This window comes from Asterias rubens, chromosome 21, assembly GCF_902459465.1.
Source record: "Asterias rubens chromosome 21, eAstRub1.3, whole genome shotgun sequence".
NCBI classification, from domain to species: Eukaryota; Metazoa; Echinodermata; class Asteroidea; order Forcipulatida; family Asteriidae; genus Asterias; species Asterias rubens.
This window is the reverse complement of record NC_047082.1, coordinates 4,480,310-4,503,149: the sequence shown is the minus strand read 5'-3', so window position 1 is coordinate 4,503,149 and position 22,840 is coordinate 4,480,310. Positions and strand designations below refer to the sequence as shown.

The 22,840-nt window shown below is 38.8% G+C and overlaps 1 protein-coding gene across 2 annotated transcripts; it reads left to right on the top strand.

Moving 5' to 3' along the window:
* The first annotated feature begins 883 nt into the window (after positions 1–883).
* On the top strand, positions 884–21,143 carry LOC117304787 (cytosolic carboxypeptidase-like protein 5). Of its 2 annotated transcripts, XM_033789395.1 has the most exons (16): positions 884–993; positions 3,237–3,502; positions 4,146–4,317; positions 4,807–4,970; positions 5,489–5,666; positions 7,022–8,091; positions 8,691–8,826; positions 10,081–10,265; positions 10,988–11,157; positions 12,343–12,821; positions 13,759–13,884; positions 14,997–15,115; positions 16,199–16,395; positions 17,398–17,461; positions 18,677–18,767; positions 20,376–21,143. In XM_033789395.1, exons 2-16 carry the CDS (start codon positions 3,303–3,305, stop codon positions 20,466–20,468), a joined length of 3,444 nt encoding a protein of 1,147 aa, XP_033645286.1. In that variant the 5' UTR covers positions 884–993; positions 3,237–3,302; the 3' UTR covers positions 20,469–21,143. The 2 variants fall into 2 exon arrangements, with proteins under 2 accessions (XP_033645286.1, XP_033645287.1); XM_033789396.1 differs by lacking the exon at positions 13,759–13,884.
* The last annotated feature ends 1,697 nt before the right edge of the window (positions 21,144–22,840 follow it).

Genomic DNA, 22,840 nt, shown 5'->3' with positions numbered 1-22,840 from the left:
GCGCCGCGGCTGCTATATACTGCTACTACACTACACTTTTAGCAGCACCGCCCCCCTCCCCCTCCCGCCGGGAAATTTTTGTTGTACACCTAAATTATTGCCCTTGTCGCAGTGCTTTTCAATTCAATGGGATTTCTTTTTCTTAAAAATAGGGAATCCTCAAAAAAAAAAAAAATTCAGGAACATTTTTGAGGATCCCAATTTTGATTACACAGAACAATTCTGCTGTGACAGAAATATTATTTTATCATCATTCAAAGAGTGGCACAACAAGTGGAGTCATTATTCCACAATTTCATTGGTTCCTCTTCCAAGTGCCTCATCCCTTACTCCCAGCTGTCGGCGGCTGTGTTTTTCAAACTGGCAAAAAAAAAAAACGCCAAAAAAACCCCGGAACAACCCCGTCCCATCCTACAACACCCGACAAAAACAACAAAAAGACCTCGGCCTCCCATTCCCTTTTTCTTTATTGTTGTACAAAGTTAGTTGCAGCTGGTAGAGATGAACGGAACTGTTTTCTCTTCAAAAATTCTCCATCTACTTCCCCGCTCCCGGGCATCGCTCCATCAAATTCAAATCAAAGTATCATATAGCATCTGTGTGATTGAAGTCAATAAATTTCTCCTTTTAACGACCTAACCGGTTTAAACGCACCATATAATTAGACATTTTTGCAAAAGGGATTTGAAGGCAATATTTATTACCACTATATTTAGAAAGTGCAATGACCCCATATTTCTCGGCATCAGCCCCGCCCACCCACTTGGCCAAATTAAAATCATCAACTACAAGTTGTAAAAAGATATAAATACAGACCAATCACTGAGCTCAAATTAAGTCACATGACAGTTGCTAACAGTTTGTTTTCACCACCAGGGTGCTCGCGGCCGAAGGTCTCTGTCATCGCTCGTATTTTGCAGAAAAATAATGGAATGCAATTTTTGAGTTATTTAAAAATGTAGTAGTTTTACGTATTGTGCATTCAAGCTCAAGGTAAGATGTGACATTTTTTCTGTTACAACAGAGACACTATTAAAATGCATTCAAATTGTGCACGTTTTTGCTCATTTCTCTGTCGGGGAATGATTTTGTATAGCATAGCAACTTAATTCAGTACACTCACTCAGTTTACATGCTTTACACAAACAACACAGTTACACAGCAAAACTAATTTAATTAGATTAAAAATGAGTGGATATGGAAGGTTTTGTGAGTAGCAGGAGCTGAAGGTGATTCATTGGAACTATACATTAATTACTGTTGTCGAAATAATAACTGATTGTTATGCCGTTACAATCATTGTAATGTAATTTACATTTTACTCGCTCTCGCCTCAGATTAGTTTTGCTTCATATATCCTCTGCTTACCAGTTTTCACGCTATTATGCCTTTTTCTTTGAATTAAAAAAAAAATAATGATGCCATATATCATTATCAACCGATGCCCTAATTATCTTCATTTGTTAATATTAAATATGCAAACATGTATTAAAACTTGATGAACATTGAAATGTTCAAACCACACACCGATCTTCGATGACTTCAACTGGCCCCATTTGTTTTGAGTTTTTCCAGTTTTCACGGCAAACGAGAAAGTATGGTTTCCCGGTGAAGCCATACATGGAAGAAACATCTGCAGTGACTACAAGTGTTCTTTGAGACTCTGTGTATGACTGTATAGCCAGCAGTTGCCTTCATTTTATTCAAAATATTTTTTTATAATAAATTTTTAAAATTACCATGGAAACTTGCAAAACATAAAAAAATATAAAAAATATAAAAAGTGTGAATAATTACTGGCTTCCAAATCTGATTTTTATTTATTTTTTTTATATTTTTTTTCTTAATATTTATAATAAAGCGTATAAATAAACAGTGATAATTGAATCAACAAGGTGATGTTTAAATCTTAATATTAATAATAGTATTGATATGAGGGTTACAAAATAAAAATCTCCAAAAATATTAGAAAATGATATAAGGCACATGGCTTCTTTAAGCCTCGGTGTTTTTTTTCCAGAATGCTCGGCAAAATATTCAGTCACATGATTTGATCATCGTGAATTGTGAATTGAAATAGTGTATGATGAAACTTTTTCGGTGGGCAAATATTTTTACCAAACTTTTTGCATTTACGAGAGCAAATAACCAGTGGAGCCTTACATGTTCCTAAGTTTTGGTCAAGGGAGAGGAGACTCTTTGCTTGGCAAATAAAACCACACAATATCTATCTACGGACTGTTTACATCGCGCACAGAGCGGTAAAAGATTTGCCACGATTTTAGGGACACCTCGAAAACAGGACCTCCTACGATATAGGTTCATTGCTTTCGTTAGGGGGGTCCATACTCGACAAGCTTTGCTTTATGGGCCCCCTCCAACTCCATCACCTTTGTGACCTTGTGCTCGGTTTTGGTTTTGGTTTTGTTTTCCGTAATTTATATTTTGCCTTTGCCAGGTGTTTGCTTGTAAAAGTTGTATTATACTAGTATTACTTAAAGTTAATGTATTATCATTTATATTCCATTTGCTTATAAAACGTAATTCTTTATTCACTCCTAATTGTTTTGTTTATTTGTTTGGATTTGGAAATAAAGTGAATTGAATTGAATTGACTGAGCGTTGTTCAGTTGGAGGCTAGAGGTTTTTTGGTGTCCAAAAACGTCCAACCTGCCAACAAGTTAATTGTTTGGGTGTACGGCTATTCATTTTTGTAACTGCTTCCAACATTCTGGCTTCATGTGTGGAATACCATATAGAGCAGGAAGTTCAGACATTCGTGACTAGAAACAATTGTTAGATTTGTTTTTAATGTTATATCAATTGTCAAAGCGTAATTAACATAATCAAATAATGTTTAGTAGTTTTTCTTTAAATTCCAAGTAACAAATACTGAAATAGAGGCATATATAGAAGAACTTTGGAAAAACCAAACCAAAGAATAATAGTCTCTTGAACACACTGCTATTAATAAAAAGCAATGGACTATTTTTTACTTTGACAGTAAAGTAAAAACTCACATTGATAAAAATAATTGATAGTCCTGCAGGCCTGTATGCTTCGTTTTTGAAAGGGAAAGGGCACCAAGGCATTTTCTCCATATAGGGCACCCTATGAGGAAATTGTAAATTGGAGCATTTCAAGGGCACAGAGGCAATAACCAGGGGGCAACGAGGCCTGGTCCTGCTTTATCACCATGACAAATCTAATTATTTGTTTTGCCTTTCCATTCACAGATAATAATGTGAGTGATACATCATTTATAACCACCCTGTTGCTACTGGCAACTGGTATATCTTGAGATGGAGTATCGAAGTGGAGGTCTTCTCTTCACTTCCAAGTTTGACTCCGGGAACTTGGCTCGAGTGGAGAGAGTCTACCATGATGAAGATGATGATCCTAGTGCGAAACGAGTCGGAGACACGTGTGCTGTATCGGACTATGAGTTCAATGTGTGGACCAAACATGATTGTGGTGGGACAGAGTTTGAAAATGGCAATAGGTAGGTCTAGATTTCTTCATCTTCTATTTAGAAATGTTTTTATCGGCAGACTAAACCTGGTTATACAGAAAGAAAAAACACCCTTGTTGGACAATTTGTGTGTTTTCAGATAGGAATAAAAGACTTCTAGCTAGAAGTCTTTTAATATTTTAGTGAGAAATTACCTCTTTTTCGAAAACTACGTTACTTCAGAGGGAGTCGTTTCCCACATATTTTATACTATCAACAGCTCTCCAATGCTAGTTACCAAGTCAGTTTTTAAGTTAATATTTGTTTTGAGTAATTACAAAACGTGTACCTGAATTCCCTTTAATGAATAAGTTTTCAATCATAAAATTGAAATGAAATAAGTCACAAGCTACATGTATGTGAATATCATGGCCAGTGGTCTTGTCATTTGATTAGTTCATTAGCTTTTTCACAAGTCCATACTTTATATTAGGCCTATATGGTTGCTTTTGAACACTGAACTGCATGTATCCAGCCGACCACTTGGAGTGAATTTTGACTGGTCATCTGTGTCATCTGGCATTTGTCAGCAGACCACCAGTTGTTGGGGAGAATTCTGTCAAATATAATTATAACGAAGTGTCATAATCTTGAGATGACCTATTGATTTATTCCCATATATTCATTTTATCAGGTCGTGGTTCCATTTTGCCATCAAAGGCTGTCCAATGAACAAGCTGGTTAAAATCAACGTCATGAATATGAATAAGCAAGGAAAGCTATACAGCCAAGGTATGGCACCTGTAGTTCGTGTCATGCCACAGAAGCCAAAATGGGAGCGTATCAGAGAGAGACCAACATGGGAGGTAAGATGTAATACTGGCAAATTGTTGTTTGGGGGTTGAACAAAGAATTGACTACATTGAGATTCGAACCAATGACTTACCTTGACGTCTCTGATTGTCTTTCAAATTTTAGGGATCGATTGAGAACCATGAAGAAAAAGCAAAATTGGTTAATTAACCTTTTGCTCAAGGCCTCTTAATTAGTGAGAAACCTTGTTAAATTAAGAAGCCCATATCTACTATTAAGTATAGCACCTTGAGAGCTGGTTCTTGTGCAATTTGGAAGCTTAACACATGCCCCATAAGTTTGTTTGCTTTACCCAACAGGAAAACAAGTTACCACAGATCATAAAGTTCAAAATGAGTTAAAACAAATATTTCAAAATCTATTCGATGTTCAGGCCAGATTTTGGTGTCCTTCACAAACCAATAGACCTATCCGGTACAATTTTGAGAATCTATAAATGTAAGCTTTTGTAATGATTGATTTTATATTTGATTCCTCTACAGACAGTTGATGGGCAGTTTATCTTGTCGTTCAACTACCGCTTTGAGTATCGCTTCTCCTCTGTCTACTTTGCCTTCTGCTTCCCGTACTCCTACACCGAATGCCAACAGAAAATGGATGAGTTAGACTCGCAGTTTGCGCAGTGTCAACATCTCAAACCATCAAGGTATACATACAGGGCTAGTAAACAAAAATTGACTGCTTCGAGTGCTACGGTTAAAACTACGACACCCTCGATGATCCCTTGAGCGTTCTATTTTCCCGAGGCGGAGGAAAAATAGAACGCTCAGGGGATCACCGAGGGTGTTGCAGTTTTAACCGTAGCGCGAGTAAAAAGTAGTCAGTATTTTGTTTTATAACAACCCATCATACCCCGAACTGAGGATTTTCCGCACTATCTTTTTTTACGGGAATTTAGCTGGAGCAAATCACAAAATTAATAGAATAATAAACATGTTATCTGAAAAGGGTGACAGACTAATGTATCCTTGCTCACGCACGCCTCTGTCTATTGATACACATGGTGATTGGGAATTGTGACACTTCGTTTTTTCTCATTTTGAGTCGTGAGAAATATTTTCTGGTCCAGTCAATGTTTTGCGAGCAGGACTTTTAGAAAGATTTCATATAAATACTCTTGTGTTTCCTGCAGAAGTTAAAAACTCATATATTTTCCCTCCACAGCCCGGCAAACTCCATCTACTACCATCGAGAGCTTTTATGTTACTCAATTGACAGACTCCGTGTTGATCTAATGACTATTACCTCTTGTCATGGGCTAACTAATGAAAGAGAGCCCAGACTACCGAAGCTCTTCCCAGAGAACGAAGTACCAAGGGCTCATAAGTTTAAAGGCAAAAGGGTAAGACTTTGTTTGTTTTCCCCATGGCTCTTAAAGGCAGTGGACACTATTGGTAATTACGCAAAATAATTGTCAGCATAAAAACTTAACTGGTAACGAGTAGTGGGGAGAGGTTGATAGTATAAAGCATTGTGAGAAACGGCTCCCTCTGAAGTAACGTAGTTTTTGAGAAAGAAGTTATTTTCAACGAATTTGATTTCGAGACCTCATAATTAGATTTTGAGGTCCCGAAATCAAGCATGTGAAAGCACACAACTTTGTGTGACAAGGGTGTTTTTTCTTCCATTATTATCTTGCAACTTGATAACCAATTGAGTTCAAATTTTCGCAGGTTTGTTATTTTGGGCACATGTTGAGATACACCAAGTGAAAAGACTGGTCTTTGACAATTACTAAAGGTGTCAAGTGTCTTTAAGGCACTGGACATCTTTGGTAATTGTCAAAGACCAGTATTCTCACTAGGTGTACATCCCAACACATGCATAAAATAACAATCCTGTGAACATTTTGACTCAATTGGTTATCAAATTTGCAAGAGAATAGTGAAAGAGAAAACACACTTGTTGCGCAAATTAGTGCTTTCAGATGCATAATAAAAGGCTTCAGGTCGGAAGTCTTTTAATATTTGAGTGAGAAATTACCTCAGGAATGTGTGTTTTTGTGAAGCTCCATGGAATTTTGCACAAGGACTGTGTAGTTCCAGGCCTGTAGTACAATGTATCTCTGTGAATGGCAGCCAAAATAGAGAGGGTCTGTGTCTCCAACATTGTGAATGACAAAGTGTTTGTGATTGGTAATGCCCCCAAAAAGTCTTTAAAAATCTTTGTGTTTTTCAATGAAAATCTCACTGAAAATATCACAGAAAATCATTTATAGTCAACCATGCTGGATCAAGATAGTTTTTCCCAATGGCATGAATCTGAACATGAATGGGGATGAGTTTCCTTTAGGAACCCAGTATCCGCCAAGCCACTGGTTTATGATTTGTGCATACTTGGTATTTTTGTGTATTTGAAACACACTAGCCCTGAAATAATAATAATAAACCGTTCTTATAAAGCGCCTTACACACGGAGTCCCAATGCGCTGTACAAAGTTATATAGACTTTAACAAGTGAGTTTTGAGAAGGTGCTTGAATAAATCCAGAGTTTGTGCGTCTTTGATGTTACGGGGGAGTTTGTTCCAAAGAGTAAGAGAAGACGTAGAAAATGCACGTTGGCCGTAAGACTTAGTCGAGGCAGATGAACAGGCAAGTAGAGCTTGTGATTGGGAGCGGAGATTTCTAGAAGGCTGGTATTTGTGAATAAGTTCCGACAAATAAATTCATAGTATAACAATTTTTTTTCCTTTGAAGGTGTTCTTCCTGACCAGTAGAGTTCATCCTGGAGAAACACCAGCAAGCTTCGTCTTCAATGGCTTCCTAGAGTTCATCCTTCGCCCTAAGGACCCTCGTGCCATCCAGCTGAGGAAGCAGTATGTCTTCAAGCTCATCCCACTCCTCAACCCAGACGGGGTACAGAGGGGTCACTATAGGACGGACCAAAGAGGGGTGAACTTAAACCGGGTGTACCTCAACCCAGACTCTGTTGCTCATCCAACGATATACGCTACTAAGAGTCTGATACTGCATCATCATGTCAGCTCAAGGGTTGTTCCTTGGAGCGGGGAGGCGAGTCCAAGCTCAAGGAAGACGGATACAAAGCATGTTGCGGAGAAAAAGGGGAAGGGGGATGGGGAGGGTAGTTCTTCTCCTGGGGCTGTCCCAGTGCAGCCTCCAGCTAATGCTATTGTTGTGGTTCATGAAGGTTCAGGGAATCTAACACATAGTCAAACAGTTTCAAGACAGTCGGATGATGTCGACAATCAAAGACTACTTGAATTATCAGATACAGATATTCAGAACTCTGGTGTTAATATAAGTAAATCCGACTTCAATGCAGTTTCCATGCCCGGCGACTCTGCGGACGTTTCATCCCAGGATGCTAGTGAGCTGCGTTTACGCACATCCTCTGTCGCCAAAGAGAGTTCCGTTGATGGCGACTCAGGCGGGGAGGAGGACGAAGATAACATTCCTCATTCATTGACTCCGTCTACCCCCAAGCCAAATTCCGATCCCAACCTTGCTGCTGATGGGAGCATCTTAAACATTCCACCCAAAGACAGTGGTATAGCCCTGTATGTCGACCTCCATGGCCATGCTTCCAAGCGAGGCTGCTTCATTTATGGAAACTACTTCGACGAGGAGGAGAGTCACATTGATAATCTTCTCTTCCCGAAGCTGATCTCAATGAATTCGGCTCACTTTGACTTTGACGGTTGTAACTTTACTGAGAAGAATATGTACACAAAGGATAAGAGGGATGGCATGTCGAAGGAAGGTAGTGGACGTGTTGCTATATTCAAGGCTACAGGGATTATACACAGGTATGTCAGAAGGGGTAGGGTCAAAGACAGGTGTAGTGTGGTGTCCCACCTCGCTCTGAAAAACTGTTATTACATCTATCATGCATGAGTTTACATCATCTATTTTCACGGCAAAAAGGTTTTAAAGTTTGTTAAGTTGACCTTGGAACTTTGAGCTGTCGAAAGGATTGTCATTGGTGAGCGTGTAGGGCACTGACCTCAAGTTTTGATGTCTGATAGGTTTGAGTTCCAGTCTTGACTCTTGTGTCCTCCAAGACACTTGTTGGCCCTGTGTTCATGGTATTGTGTGTTTCATAATGTGCCTCAGCACCTTGTAAACCCCCCTTGATGAGCTATTAAAAGGGTTTTGTTATTCACGCATTAACAGGTACCTGTAATAGCTGTCATGGCACTTTGAATCTTAAGACAAAAGCACTTTAAATTAAAGATATTTCCAGCTTTCCAGTATTAAAGTTTGTCAGTTTTACAGATTAAGAATTATGAATGCTCTAAAAAAAATTCCACACCAATATCATGGCAAACTTTTTGGTTCATTATTAATTAATGTGTTATTGTTTCCAAGCTAATTAACTTGATGTTCTCTGTTTGATTATTTCCAGCTACACTCTTGAATGTAACTACAATTCTGGTCGTTTTGTCAACTCTCTTGCCCCTGCTACGATGGACGATGGCAGGGCAACCCCACCTCCTCTAGCAGGTTACCCACCAAAATACAACCCTGGACATTTTGAAGAGGTAGGCCAGTGATCTGGGCCCAATTTCATAGAGCTGCTAAGCACAAAAATATGCTTAGCATGAAATATCTCCCTTGATAAAACAGGATTACCAACCAAATTTTCACGTGATTTTCAGGATGAGCAATCAACTGCTGAATACAAGTAACAAGCCATATGCAACAAACGGAAATTTGGTTGGTAATCCTGTTTTTATCAAGGAAGACATTCCATGCTAAGCAAGATTTTGTGCTTAGCAGCTCTATGAAATTGGCCCCTGTTAAAGGCACAGAACACCTTTAGTAATTGTCAAAGACCTGTACTCTCACTTGGTGTATCTCAATATCTGCATAAAATAACAAATCTGTAAAAGTTTGACTCATTGGTCATCACAGTTGCAAGAGAATAATGACAGAAACAACACCCTTGTTGCACAAATTTATCTGCTTTCAGATGCCTAAAAAAAGCTTCAAGTCTGAAGTCTTTTAATATTTGAGTGAGAAATTACCTCTTTTAAAAAAACTATGTTACTTCAGAGGGAGCCAATTCTCACAATGTTTCATACTATCAACAGCTCTCCATTGCTCATTACCAATTAAGTTTATATGGCAACAATTATTTTGAGTATTTACCAATAGTGTCCAGTGCCTTTAAGTATAAGACTGTTTAGTTTTTTATCTTCCAGGAATCTTGCATCCATTATGTGGATGAAAATTGCCTGTCATGGCCAAGCGGATAAGAGCACCAGACTCGAGACATGGTGTTTCTATTCAACAGAGTGTGGGTTCGAGTCCCGGTCGAGACACTTTGTCCTTAAGCAATACACCTAAAACCATTAGTGCTGCGAACTTTAGATGGGACGAAAAGCTGTTGGTCCCGTGTGTTGTGTAATGCATGTAAAAGAACCCAGTGCACTTATTGAAAAGAAAAGGGGTTTACCGGGGTGTTCCTGGTTTGATTGGCTGCATATTGTGCCACAGCTCCTTATAATCCATTCTTGTCTATGTAAACACTGATAAAGGAATTGGTCGCATTCTTTAAAAACGCTCCACAATACCTTGCAGGAAAACTCTGAGTTTTGAAGCAACTCGAGCGTCACTGAGTGACGGATACGAGCGCTATAAAAGAAGCCACTATTGTTATAATTGTATCAAGATTGTTGTGAGTCTAAATTTTTCAACCTTTGCTGTCAATACTTAAACAATACATCCCAACAAACCACAGTGAGAGGTTGTAATCTTGTTATTTCATATTTTTGTTTTAAATTTAATTTTAGGTTGGCAGAGCTGTTGCTGTAGCAGCGTTGGATATCACAAACACTAACCCATGGAGTAGATTAGCATCTACAGAGTATAGTAACGTAATGGGTGTGCGTTCATGGGTTCAACGCTATCTGCGCAGTGTACGTGGGGCGCCCTTGCTCCCTAAGAAGATGGCTAGAGTTTCCTCAAAGACTTCAAGGTTTGTCAAATTGAAAATTCTTTCTCTTTGTTTTGTAAAATACTTTTGTGTTTTCAAATGAAAGACATTTTGTGGAGAGAACTTTGATTTGTTAGTTGGAATTATTTGAAAAGGCACCAATGCAATACAAGGGGCACAGAGGCAGGTCCTTCTGTTACATCTTTGAAGTAAATTTTCTCAAAATTGTCTGAATTGTCAATTGATACACTCTTGCTCTGTACAAAACGTTGTATTTTACGATGTTTGGTGTATTTAAGGCCCGGTCTCACTGCAACGATAACGAGAAAGATAACGATAATGACGCAAAAAGATTCCATTGGTTGAATGGGCGTGTGCGTATTCTGCGTGGAGCAATTCAACCAATATAGTGCGTTTTCTTTGCGTCGTGATTGTTATCATTTTCGTTATCGCTGCAGTGTGACTCTGCCTTTACTCCTGATATGTTTAAGGGAGATGTGACAGTGGTCTGTCTGTTTATGGTTTTGCACTGAAGCAATGATAATTCACTCCCAAAAAGTTCATGTGATGATAGAGACATGCATTTTTAACACTAAGATTGATTTGGTTCACATTTATACTGATCTGGGTTTTAACAACAACCTACAAATGATATCATTGAATGTAGAATTTAAGTTACTGTGTTCATTAATTTCATTAGGTAAAAACTTTTTTGGGGTCGACTTGCATTATTAATGGCTACCTGTTTTGTTCTGCCTATTTAGTATCGTTGCTTCTGCTACAGCAAATACATTCCATAAACCCCGCTTCTCGTGGAGTGACACGCCAAGCAGTCAAGCGCCCTCTAGTGTTCATAGCAATCAGAGTAATTCGGCATCATCGGTAGCCACAGCAGCGAAGAAAGTCACAGTGCGGCACCTTGGCCCAGTACGAGGTTAGTCAACTATTACAAATTATTGATAAAGAACCCAGGGTAGCTCTGTATGTTTCAGTCCCACGTTTAAAAAAAACACCTGTTATGGTTTTGTGGCTGAAATCCTTCAATATCCTCATTGTTTTGTGACTGAGGAGACTTAAATCCTTCCAAATCCTTTGAATGGTTTAGTGACTAAATGAGCACAAGCCTTTCAACGTTCATCAACAAATCATCAACGTTTTGTGGTCAAACAGGCAAAAATCCTTCAAAATCCTTTGAATGTTTTTGTGGCTGGACAGACTCAAATCCATCGAAATCTTTTGAGTGGTTTTGTGGCTAAACGGACTTGAGTCCTTCAAAATCATCGTTTTGTGGTCAAACAGGCAAAAATCCTTTAAAAATCCTTTGAATGTTTTCGTGGCTGGACAGACTTGAGTCCTTCAAAATCTGTCTTATGGTTGTGTGACTGAACAGAGTCAATTCCTTCGAAATCCTTTGAATGGTTTTGTGGCTAAACAGACTCAAATCCATCGAAATCTTTTGAGTGGTTTTGTGGCTAAACGGACTTGAGTCCTTCAAAATCATCGTTTTGTGGTCAAACAGGCAAAAATCCTTTAAAATCCTTTGAATGTTTTTGTGGCTGGACAGACTTGAGTCCTTCAAAATCTGTCTTATGGTTGTGTGACTGAACAGAGTCAATTCCTTCGAAATCCTTTGAGTGGTTTTGTGGCTAAACGGACTTGAGTCCTTTAAAATCATCGTTTTGTGGTTAAACAAACAAAAAACCTTCAAAATCCTTTGAACTTATATATAAAATAACAAACCTGTGAAAATTTAGGCTCAATCGGTCATCGGAGTCGGGAGAAAATCACAGGAAAACCCACTCTTGTTTCCGCACATTTCGCCGTGTCATGACATGTGTTTAAAATAAATCCGTAATTCTCTGTAAACTCTGTAAATTATTTGTAAAAAACTTTGTTTGTTTTGTTTCTGTACCGAAAGTGTATAATGGCTTTAAATGTTTTTGTAGCTGAACGGGCTCAAATCCTTAAAAAGTCCTTCAAAATCCTGTCGAAGGTTTTGTGGCTAAAACGACTCAAGTCTGTGATATGGTAAAAACAAATTTGAACATATTTAATGAAAGAGATTGCAATTACTGTGACCTCTGATTGATACATTTGAAAATAAATCTTGACTCTGCAGAAACCAAGACAACGCTAGAAAGAAAGAAGCACCTCCAGCATCAAATGCAGGGGTCCAAGTTGGCATCAGCCTCTGTGCCAGCCTTCGGGAGCACCTCCCTGAGGTCGTACCCAGCCACCAACCACAGCCGACAAACCAACCCAAACACAATCAATGCACCGCAGCAATCAAGTAGTCTACCAGTAGCCATTGGAATGTCCACCAGTCACAAGTCACATAAGACCAGTCCACAGTCTCTGAATACGGTGGCGCATCCCCATGAACACGGGGTGACGAACCCTGTGACGCATGGCATACCCCCTCCCCCAATCAGGCATGGCTTCACATTAACTGAGGGACGTACTGGTAAACATCACAAGCAACATGACAAGACCGCTGTCACGTCCAATGTTGTGCATGAGTTACTAAGCAATGTGATGATCAAAGCTTTGGAGGAGACCGTCATGAACCAGACTAGGGGTGTTTTGAAAGGTTCTTATGTGAGTATACTTTATGTCAAGCTATCAAAAAATCATATTTGTCGTCATTGTAGCGTGAATATTCATGGAATTTTCTTACTTCCCGTCTGCCTGCTTGATGTCAAATCTCTTGATCATAACCAATGTTTATCACACTAAGTCAAGCATGGTATTCTGTTAGCCCTGGCGGCCTTACACTTTCGTATTATGTGACGTCTTGGATATCAGGGTCCATTTCTGGGGCGGAAATCTTTCAAAGCTTCATAAAATCAAATCTTCTCAAATTTTACTTGCAAAAAACCACTAATTTAACAGACAAACATTCCATGGCAGCATACATTTTTCTGCGGTGGGTTTCATATTCGTGAACAATGCAGCTCCCAGTATTAAGAAACTCCTTTTTTATTCTCACAGTTGTCTGCCGTGCGTATGCAAGACGCACGACACACGGCGGAGAACTGTGAGAATGCGATCAAAACGGGAATTTCTTTCTGTTGTGTGCTTAGTTTCTTAAAGGCAGTGGACACTATTGGTAACTACTCAAAATAATTGTTAGCATAATAACTTACTTGGTAAGCAATGGAGAGCTGTTGATAGTATAAAACATTGTGAGAATTGGCTCCCTCTGGAGTAACGTAGTTTTTGAGAAAGAAGTAATTTTCCACGAATTTGATTTCGAGACCTCGGATTTAGATTTTGAGGTCAAGCATCTGAAATCAAGCATCTGAAAGCTCACAACTTTGTGTGACAAGTTTTTTTCCTTCATTATTATCTCGCAACTTCGATGACCAATTGAGTTCAAATTTTCACATGTTTGTTATTTTGTGCATATGTTGAGATACACCATGTTAGAAGACTGGTCTTTGACAATTACCAAAAGTGTGTAGTAATATGCTTTCTGTAACTTGCATGTTTGTTTAGTCTATATTAACCCACTTTGCTGGATCTATGCATGCAGGTCCCTCTTTCTCCTTTGCCTGTCCCTTCCTCTCCCGCTGATGCTCAGTCTTTGCCTGGCAAGCCTACATATGACCCATCCGATGGCGGTAAGATCAGCAGTGCCGCAATGCAAATACCCACACTGGTAAGCAGGACCAATAATACATACTTACAAAACATTTGTAATGGCGTATTGTGGCTGAGTGGACAAGTCCCCGCTCTCGCCCGGCTGCAGTGGGGGCCCGGCACGGGGCCCCGACTTGGTGGAAAGACGGTGTTCTGGGTGCACGGCAAAGTGCAGAGTGGGAGGCACTCGTGGGAGAGGTGGCTCGTGGGGGCCAGCGGCGCTCCGTCCCCCACGAATGTAGCGTGAAGACCCGGTCCGTTATTAAAGTAGGGCCGAGGGGGGCTGCGGGGCTCTCGCCCGGCTGCAGTGGGGGCCCAACCGGGCTGTAGCTCCTGTGCCCAATTTCATGGCTCTGCTTACTGTAAGCATAGAATCGGCGCTTGCGGAAGCGGGGGAATTCTGTGCGTACGGCAAGCGTATTTCACGGGTTAGCGGCGAACTTTGGCTTCTGCGTGTTGGTACTCCACGTTGCTAGGCATTCTACGCTTACAGGTCTGTCCAATTGCATTTGGTTAAATTTATATTAACTCATGGTCGTTGCTTTGCATTTATTTCATTTTTACTTCATCTGTGCTTGAATGCTGTCACCATTCACTGTAAGAAACTGAGTGTATGTTTTGTAGTCTAGTCTGAAATGTTCATGTACCCCATTGAATAGTGTTATCCCTAATATCAGTAGCATGTTTACCAGTATGCATGTTTTGTAGTCTTTTTTATTTGTATTATTATTATTATTATTAGTCAAGTCAGCTTGGTCATGTATATTCCAAATTGAACACTGCTATTCCTGTTTTCAGTAAGCATGTTTACCATTATGTGTTTTTTTGTGGTCAATTTGGCTTGTGTATTTACATTTCCTTTGAATAGTGTTGGCCCTAAGTTTAGTAAGCATGTTTAGTATGCATGCTTTGTATCTTAGTCAGCTTGTTCGTAAGCATTAATTACTAGTACGCATATTATTGTTGTGGCGTAGCTATTGGATTTGTAATTTGCATTAGTTTGATTAGGATTATAGTTATGATTTGAATTAGTTTTTGTGGTGGTTATAGTCAATGTATCTGTTGATTTTATAAGATGATAACGGTAACAATCTGTAATATTAATATTGATATACTATTGTTGTGTTCTAGGCACCTGCTTTGAAGGTTGCAAACAACCAGAAAATGTTATTCCGTCCCGTTGCCAACAACGAACCTCTGTCCAATTACGATCTGACCGTAAAATCAATGAACCAGCGAGATTCACCAAGGTAAAATTATAAGGAGTATAATAGTTTGTTAAACTGGTTACCTGGGCCCAATTTCATAGAGCTGCTAAGCACACAAATTTGCTAAGCGTGAAATTTCTTTCTATGATAAAAACAGGATTACCAACCAAATTTCCATGTGACACTCAGGATAAGCAAACAACAGCTGAATACGAGTAACAAGCAATATGCAACGAATATAAATTTGGTTGGTAATCCTGTTTTTATCAAAGAAGAAATTTCATGCTAAGCAAATTTTGGTGCTTAGCAGCTCTATGAAATTGGGCCCTGCCAAAGTACCATAAAGTTCTCATTGCTTTATGAAAGTGGGCCCGTACCTAACTAGAGCTAACTGGAGGCGTTGACTGCCTGTTGAAAAGTCATTACATCACATTTTTGTGTATCTGCTAAAAGCCGACATGTTTGCTACTTCCTCCAGAGCTGGCGCACGAGTATATGTTTGTGTAATATTTTATCAACAACAAAAATTTCAAAGGATTCGAACTGCCTCTAGCTACCGGGCAATCTCGGTTGTCTAGTTGGTAAGACACTGCTCTAGAATGGAAAAGGTTGTGGGTTCGAATCCCATCCGAGTAGTATGCCTGTGATTTTACTTTCACAGAGCTCGGGAAAGTACCGAGTATACAGTGCTAACACACATAGGTGTTAGGGTAAAACCAAAAAATTAATATTCTTTATCCCGATGCAAATTTAACATCTATTAAGAAACTTATAAACTTGAACTTTGAGTATATTTCTGAAATTTTGCAATCAGATCAAATGAAATTCCATCACTTTTGGTATAAATTGGTTGCATGAGCATTTGTAAGTTTCTTTTAGATGAAGCTGTCAAAATGTCATAAACAAACTACATAATTTTTGCGTTACGCAGATTCTTAAAAACCTTAAAGACATGCAGAAACATTTGTCCCATTTGTTCATGTAATTGTGACTATATGTATAACATAATGCTGTTTGAAGGTTCCCATCTATTTTCGTGATTCATGAATTCATCTCTTCCACATTTTGATAATGTAATTAAACTATGACTGATTTCAATGTATTTATTCTGTTAATACCCAAAAGTTCCGAGCCAGTGAAAAGACGTAAGAAGCCATCCGGTATGAAACGTCGTAGTGCATCACACAGCCCTAGCCGTAAGGGTCGACGCACTGGAAGGGGGAGGGGTAGTGAGACAGATAGTGAGAAGGATAAGAAGCAAAGTAACCGACGTAAGAGGGGATCAATCGATGGACGGACCACCAGGTCTGAGCCGGTTACAGGTGAGGCAAAAAAAAGGAACACCTCCATTTGGTCTTTAGGGTGCGTTCAGCAGACTCAGATGCGTGTATGACACCACACATAGAAATAAAGTATGCAAATGAAGAGAGGAGAATATCAAATTGTACTACTACTAATAATAATAATAATAATAGTAATAATAATAATATCAAAATCTTAAAGGCAGTGGACACTATTGGTAATTACTCAAAATAATTATTAGCATAAAACCTTACTTGGTGACGAGTAATAGGGAGAGGTTGGTGTAAAACATGGTAAGAAACGGCTCCCTCTGAAGTGACGTAGTTTTCGAGAAAGAAGTAATTTTTTCACGAATTTGATTTCGAGACCTCAGATTTAGAACTTGAGGTCTCAAAATCAACCATCTAAATGCACACAACTTCGTGTGACATGGGTGTTTTGTCTCGCAAGTTCGATGGCCGATTGAGCTCAAATCTTCACAGGTTTGTTATTTTATGCATAATGTTGAGATACACTAACTGTGAATGCTAGTTTTTGACAATTACCAATAGTGTCCACTGCCTTTAAATAGCACACGTATCTACCAAAGAAGGTACTGAAGGCGCTTAGTATATATACATTATACAGAAAGCCTGGTTATCTGAGACCTATGTAGCACCTTACAAGGGTTTACAAGGTGCTATGGCACACACAGCAGCCACAGCCAGGAACACAGGGGCGAACCGCTTCTCTTTTCGATAAGTGCACTGGGTTCTTTTACATGCGTTAACAACACGTGATACCAACGGCTTTACGTCCCATCCGAAGGACGAAGCAATGATTAGTAAGGACACAAGTGTCCTACTAGGAAAGATGGCTATTATGAAGCACTTAATAAATGAACACTCTAATTTTTAACCATTACACCAATACTTTGTATTTGATTTCCCATTTTCTTATTTTGTTAAGAGGGATTGGTTTTGTTTCACTGTTAGCTATTATATAAATCACTGTGTTATATTTTTGATTATTGTGTCTATCAGGTGACAATGTTCCTGATTACAATGTGGGTCCTCAGAACGGACATGAACAAATCACACTACGAAGGTGAGTCTTATTGTTGAGACTATGTCTTAGCAATAGGGAGGTTTAGCTGCACGTTACGCGAGCGAAAACAGGAACGTGAATGACAGAAAATTTTGTTGTCAAAATCTCATGTTTTAAGCATACGTGAAGTTACCACTTTTCACGTCAGGTATGTACGTAAAGATGTCATACGTGAGTATACAATAAGCCTAAAGTGGTGACGTCACCTAGAAACAACACATTTTTTGACGTTCACATTCACGTTTTTGCCCGTGTAACGTGCAGCTACATGTAAACCTCCCTAATACATCCATAGAGGGAAACGTTACAAGCTGGCAACTTTTTATTGTGTTCGTAACCTTTTCACATAATTTCTTAATATATGCTGAAGATTTTCTTTGTAAGTTTAAAGGCAGTGGACACTATTGGTAATTGTCAAAGACTAGCCTTCACAGTTGATGTATCTCAACATATGCATAAAATAACAAACCTGTGAAAATTTGAGCTCAATCGGTCATCGAAGTTGCGAGATAATAACGAAAGAAAAATAACCCTTGTCACACGAAGTTGTGTGCGTTTAGATGGTTGATTTCGAGACCTCAAGTTCTAAATCTGAGCTCTCGAAATCAAATTCGTGGAAAATTACTTCTTTCTCGAAAACTGTGGCACTTCAGAGGGAGCCGTTTCTCACAATGTTTTATACCATCAACCTCTCACCATTACTCGTCACCAAGAAAGGTTTTATGCCAATAATTATTTTGAGAAATTACCAATAGTGTCCACTGCCTTTAATGCTGTAAATGAAAAAAAAAATTGCATGTGTTTTCACATAAACTAAATGAATTCAATAATTTAGTTGAAGTTTTCCTGAAGTTTTTTGATAAGCGTTCAGAGAAACACGGTACCAGTCAAGGTGCCATGCAATGTTAATTGTTAAACTGGTTTCTGAAATAGTTTTAGTATTATCATTATCAATTTATTGTTGTTTATGTTTTTAATTATTTGTTAAAGAATGATCAGGTCGTATGTAATAGGAGACTTTCCAACGCTAGGTGGCAGCAGACATACCGGGTAAATTTCCATTGTTTACGTAGTTCTGAACATGCGCATAATTCTGAGAACAATGGATTTACCCGGTAAGTCTGCTGCCCTCTATCGTCCCAGAAAGTCTCCCATTCAATGACATTTTATTGGAAAGTTTTGTTTATTTGAAACACTTTTACTTTTCTTTTTCAGACGTAGTTCAGATGGGGTCACACCCGATCTTTCCCATCAGAGATCCAAGCGTGCTGGGCGGTTTACAAAATCACATTCATTTGGCGGTGAGGTTGGTAACTATTTTAGCTCTTCTATACTTATTATGAAGGCATTTGAAAGATTATCGGATGAATACCAAAAGTGCAGTTGTTTTAATCTTTCAGATGAAAACAGCAAAATAGCAAAGAATTGGTACTGGTAGCAATAGGAGACTTTTGAGAAGGCGGGAGTAGACATAATGGTCTTTATTTTGCGGCTCTGAGCGTGTCCGCGCATGCTCAGTATTGCACGTGTAGGTCTAATCACGCTCGTTGCTGTGAAAAAGGACCGTAAAGTCTCCCATTTGGGCTGAGGAAAATATGTCAATTGTTCTCAGAATTAGAATTATGACATGTTTTCAATTTTATAAAGAGCCTTTTTAGAGATTTTTTCCTTGTCTACCAGGCCCACATAAGCTTCCCTGGGTTGACCCCGGTTTGTTGGATAGCATTAACGTCATTCCAGGGGCTCACCCGGGTCAGCCCTAAGTGCCCTGCTTGTGGAGTGGGTCACTTTGGGGCTGGCCCCAGGTGCATGACGTCACCAGGAGAGGATGAGTGATCGTTCGATTAGCTCTTGTCGGGGGCTCACCCGAATGAGCACCGCGTGGTCGGCCCAGGGAAGCTAATCGAAAGCACCCACTACTGAGTGCATACATGGTGCACGCTATTCAGTGAGCTTTCACGGAAATTACATCTCTTCGAGCTTGGGCGATATTGCTTTTATTATTCCACGATGTATCGTCAAAAAAAGATCGAGATATTCGATGACATCATGATTCATATCTTAACACTAAAATTCTGACAACTTATGTTGCCAAAATTTAATATTCTGTTAAAAAGTAAATCTAGATATACATCTGTCGGGTGTACTGTCTATCCATGGTGTGAAAACCTGGGCCTTTCATTTACACACACATACTGACATAAAGTGTCTTTTGAAATGTCTACTGCGCATGACTGTCCTTACACGTGTGCATATTTTGCTAGATCCCGCCCATTTCATACTAATTAACCAATAAGCATCCATAATGCACATGTGGTGACTTCTGATGGGTTGTGGTTTGTGTTATGATCCCAATATGGTTTTTCGTTTCGCGGCACATGGCTGGCTCCACACACAGGGGGGAAAATATACAATTGTATTGCTTCTGTAGTGTCTGTGTGAGACCGCCCGGCCGGCTCCACACACAGGGGAAAAATGATACAATTGTATTACTTCTCTAGTGTTTGTGTGAGACCGCCTGGGCGCTAAAGACTTTGATGTTGTTTTTTTCAAAGAAACCCTGTCATTTCAGGATCAATTGGGGAATCTTGCGGTTGGTTCTGGGACTTTATATTTGTTTAAAACGGCCCTTTGTGGTTGCAAGACGTCTCAATTATGGAATACATCGTGATACTTCATCAAAACCACGATTTGCCGATAATTTGATTAACAAAAAATCTAGACGATATAGTAATTGTTTAAGAAATGGTATCGCGGTTTTCGATAATGTCGAGATATCGCCCGAGCTTACATCTCTTACATTCAGACGAATGTAGATTCTGTCAGTGGGAAACTTTGAATGTGAAAATTATTTTTTTGTATTTTGGAGAACCAAAATGTAAAAAATCTAACATAAATATTTTGTTTGTTGCAGAATTCAGAATCCAGTGTGTCGTGTCAAGTGGTCGACTTGAACAACGTGAACAATACCTGGAAATCAAAGAAAGAAGTGACATTCTGGATGTGATGATCCCATATGAGAAGACTCAGGAATGTCCCGGATCATACTGGTTTGTACCGGTTCCTAGATGATTGTAGTTACTACTTGGAAGGTCATTCAAGATAAATCTGGATTGAACTGGATCATACTGGTTTGTGCCAGTTCTTGGTTGATTGTATACTGGGAAGGTCATTAGAGGTGAATCTGGTTTGTACCGGATACTGCTGGTTTGTACTGGTTCTTATAGATGAGTATTGTTACTATGAAGGTCATTTGATATGAATCTGGATTGTACTGGATCATACTGGTTTGTACCGGTTGTTAGATGGTTGCTGTTACATGGTGCCAATTATTAAATTACCAAAATGCAGATTGAGTTTTACTTCAAAAATACATTCAGAGATGAAGTTCCTCATTTCTATTTGTAAAATGATTATGAATTTGTTATTTATGAACCATAAATGGTCCAATTTTATGGAGTCTCCCTAATTATTTATATAAAATTGTGATTTACAAAATTTCAGCATGTAGAAAATAATTGATGTGTTCAAGTGGATATTGTATTCAAAATGTAGAAAAAGTGTTGTGACTCTTGTGTGTTAGGTGTCTTACATATTGAAAACAAAGACTTTAAAGACATTGGACACCATTGGTAATTATCAAAGACCAGTCTTTTCACTTGGTGTATCTCAACATATGCACAAAATAACAAACCTGTGGAAATTTGAACTCAATTAGTCGTCGAAGTTGCAAGATCATAATGGAAGAAAAAACACCCTTGTCACACAAAGTTGTGTGCTTTTAGATGTTTGATTTCGAGACCTCAAAATCTGATTCTGAGGTCTCAAAATCGAATTCGTGGAAAACTGTGTTACTTCAGAGGGAGCTGTTTCTCACAATGTTTTGTACTATCAACACCTCTTCATTGCTTGTTACCAAGTAAGTTTTTATGCTAACAATTATTTTGAGTAATTACCAATAGTGTCCAGTTCCTTTAACAAAATAGAGGTAGGATGTCTGCGCTTTGCCTTGATATTGTATACCAAAGTAGAGGTGTCGCTAAAAAAAAGTACTTGTTTTATCTTAATGACAAGCGTGTGTGTGGTTGTGTACTTGAAGTGACATTCAGACCGAAGACTAACGACAAAGGGGGGACAATCAGTCCACAATTAGTATCAAAAAGGAAAACAATGGGGATTGTTTTAAATGGCAAAACTTGCTTCTGCTACTAAATGTTTTGCATCCGGCAGTGTTTCGTAAAGTTTATTAGTCACTTCAGTTGTAAACAATTTAGAAGAAAACTTTTGTAAAAACATATATTGTCCTTCTGTTGAACTTAATAGCTACGTATTCAGATATGTTATTATTGTTAATGTCTCGGAATATATGTTTGAATGACATGTATTGCTATTCATTTTGTCTGAAATACCCTTGTAGATATTTAGACCAGGGTAAGTGATAAGTACTTTCTACCAACCAAAGCCTAAGTTATTTGTAAATATTTGTGAAGATTTTTAGAAGTGTACCGTCCGTGGAAATATAATAATCTTTTGTGGATTCTGTTTGTTGATCTTATTCTAATGCTCTAGGTGCTGTAAAGTAATGTTTTTGAATTTTAACGGAAAATATGTCCAACTTTTAAAGTATATTTTACCAGTACTACGTGTAGAAGGCCTGGGCCCAATTTCATGGTGCTGCTTACTGCCGAATTCTGCGCTTACGATCACAATTCTCCACTTGCGATCACAATTCTCCACTTGCGCGGCAAGCTCTAAATTTATTTGTAGCTGTGTAAGCGTAGAGTGCCTAGTTACGTGGAGGATGCATGCGCACAAGCCAACATTCCTTCCTAACCTGGGAAATACGCTTGACGTAAGCGCAGAATTACCTGTTTCTGTAAGCTCTGATTCTTTGCTTACGATAAGCAGAGCCATGAAATTGGGCCTAAGTTGATTTCAAACCAAAGACAATCTGAATATTCCAATTCAAAGCCAGCTCTTATCCCAACGTGTATATTTACTTTCAAAGGTTGTGTTTTTTAAGCATTCGGTTTTCAATGATGTTATTTCTGTTTTATTGTAGTTTCTATAACGATTTTGTAACAGATGTAAGTTTTATGTTTTACTTTTTAGTACTTAATTGCGGGCCATTAGCTTTCAATGTATTCATCGTCTCATAAAGAATGTTTTGGGCTAAAGTTGTCTATCATTAGCCACCCAGGACAAGACATAGGTCTTGAATTTGGGGGGAAAACCCACAAGACCACAGTAGCTTAGGATCTTTACTCGACCGGGAATCTATTTAAAATACCCGAATCAACATGAAAATAGACTAGAAACAAAATGAGAGCATGGTTTTATCATCTAACCCGTTTCATTTGAACAAAACACTAAGAGAAG

Excerpts from the sequence above, each read along its gene's own strand:
- LOC117304787 (XM_033789395.1), top strand. The coding sequence starts at position 3,303 with ATGGAGTATCGAAGTGGAGGTCTTCTCTTCACTTCCAAGTTTGACTCC. Across the intron at positions 3,503-4,145 it reads GAGTTTGAAAATGGCAATAG|GTCGTGGTTCCATTTTGCCA; the intron begins GTAGGTCTAGAT and ends TCATTTTATCAG. Across the intron at positions 13,885-14,996 it reads CAATGCAAATACCCACACTG|GCACCTGCTTTGAAGGTTGC; the intron begins GTAAGCAGGACC and ends GTTGTGTTCTAG.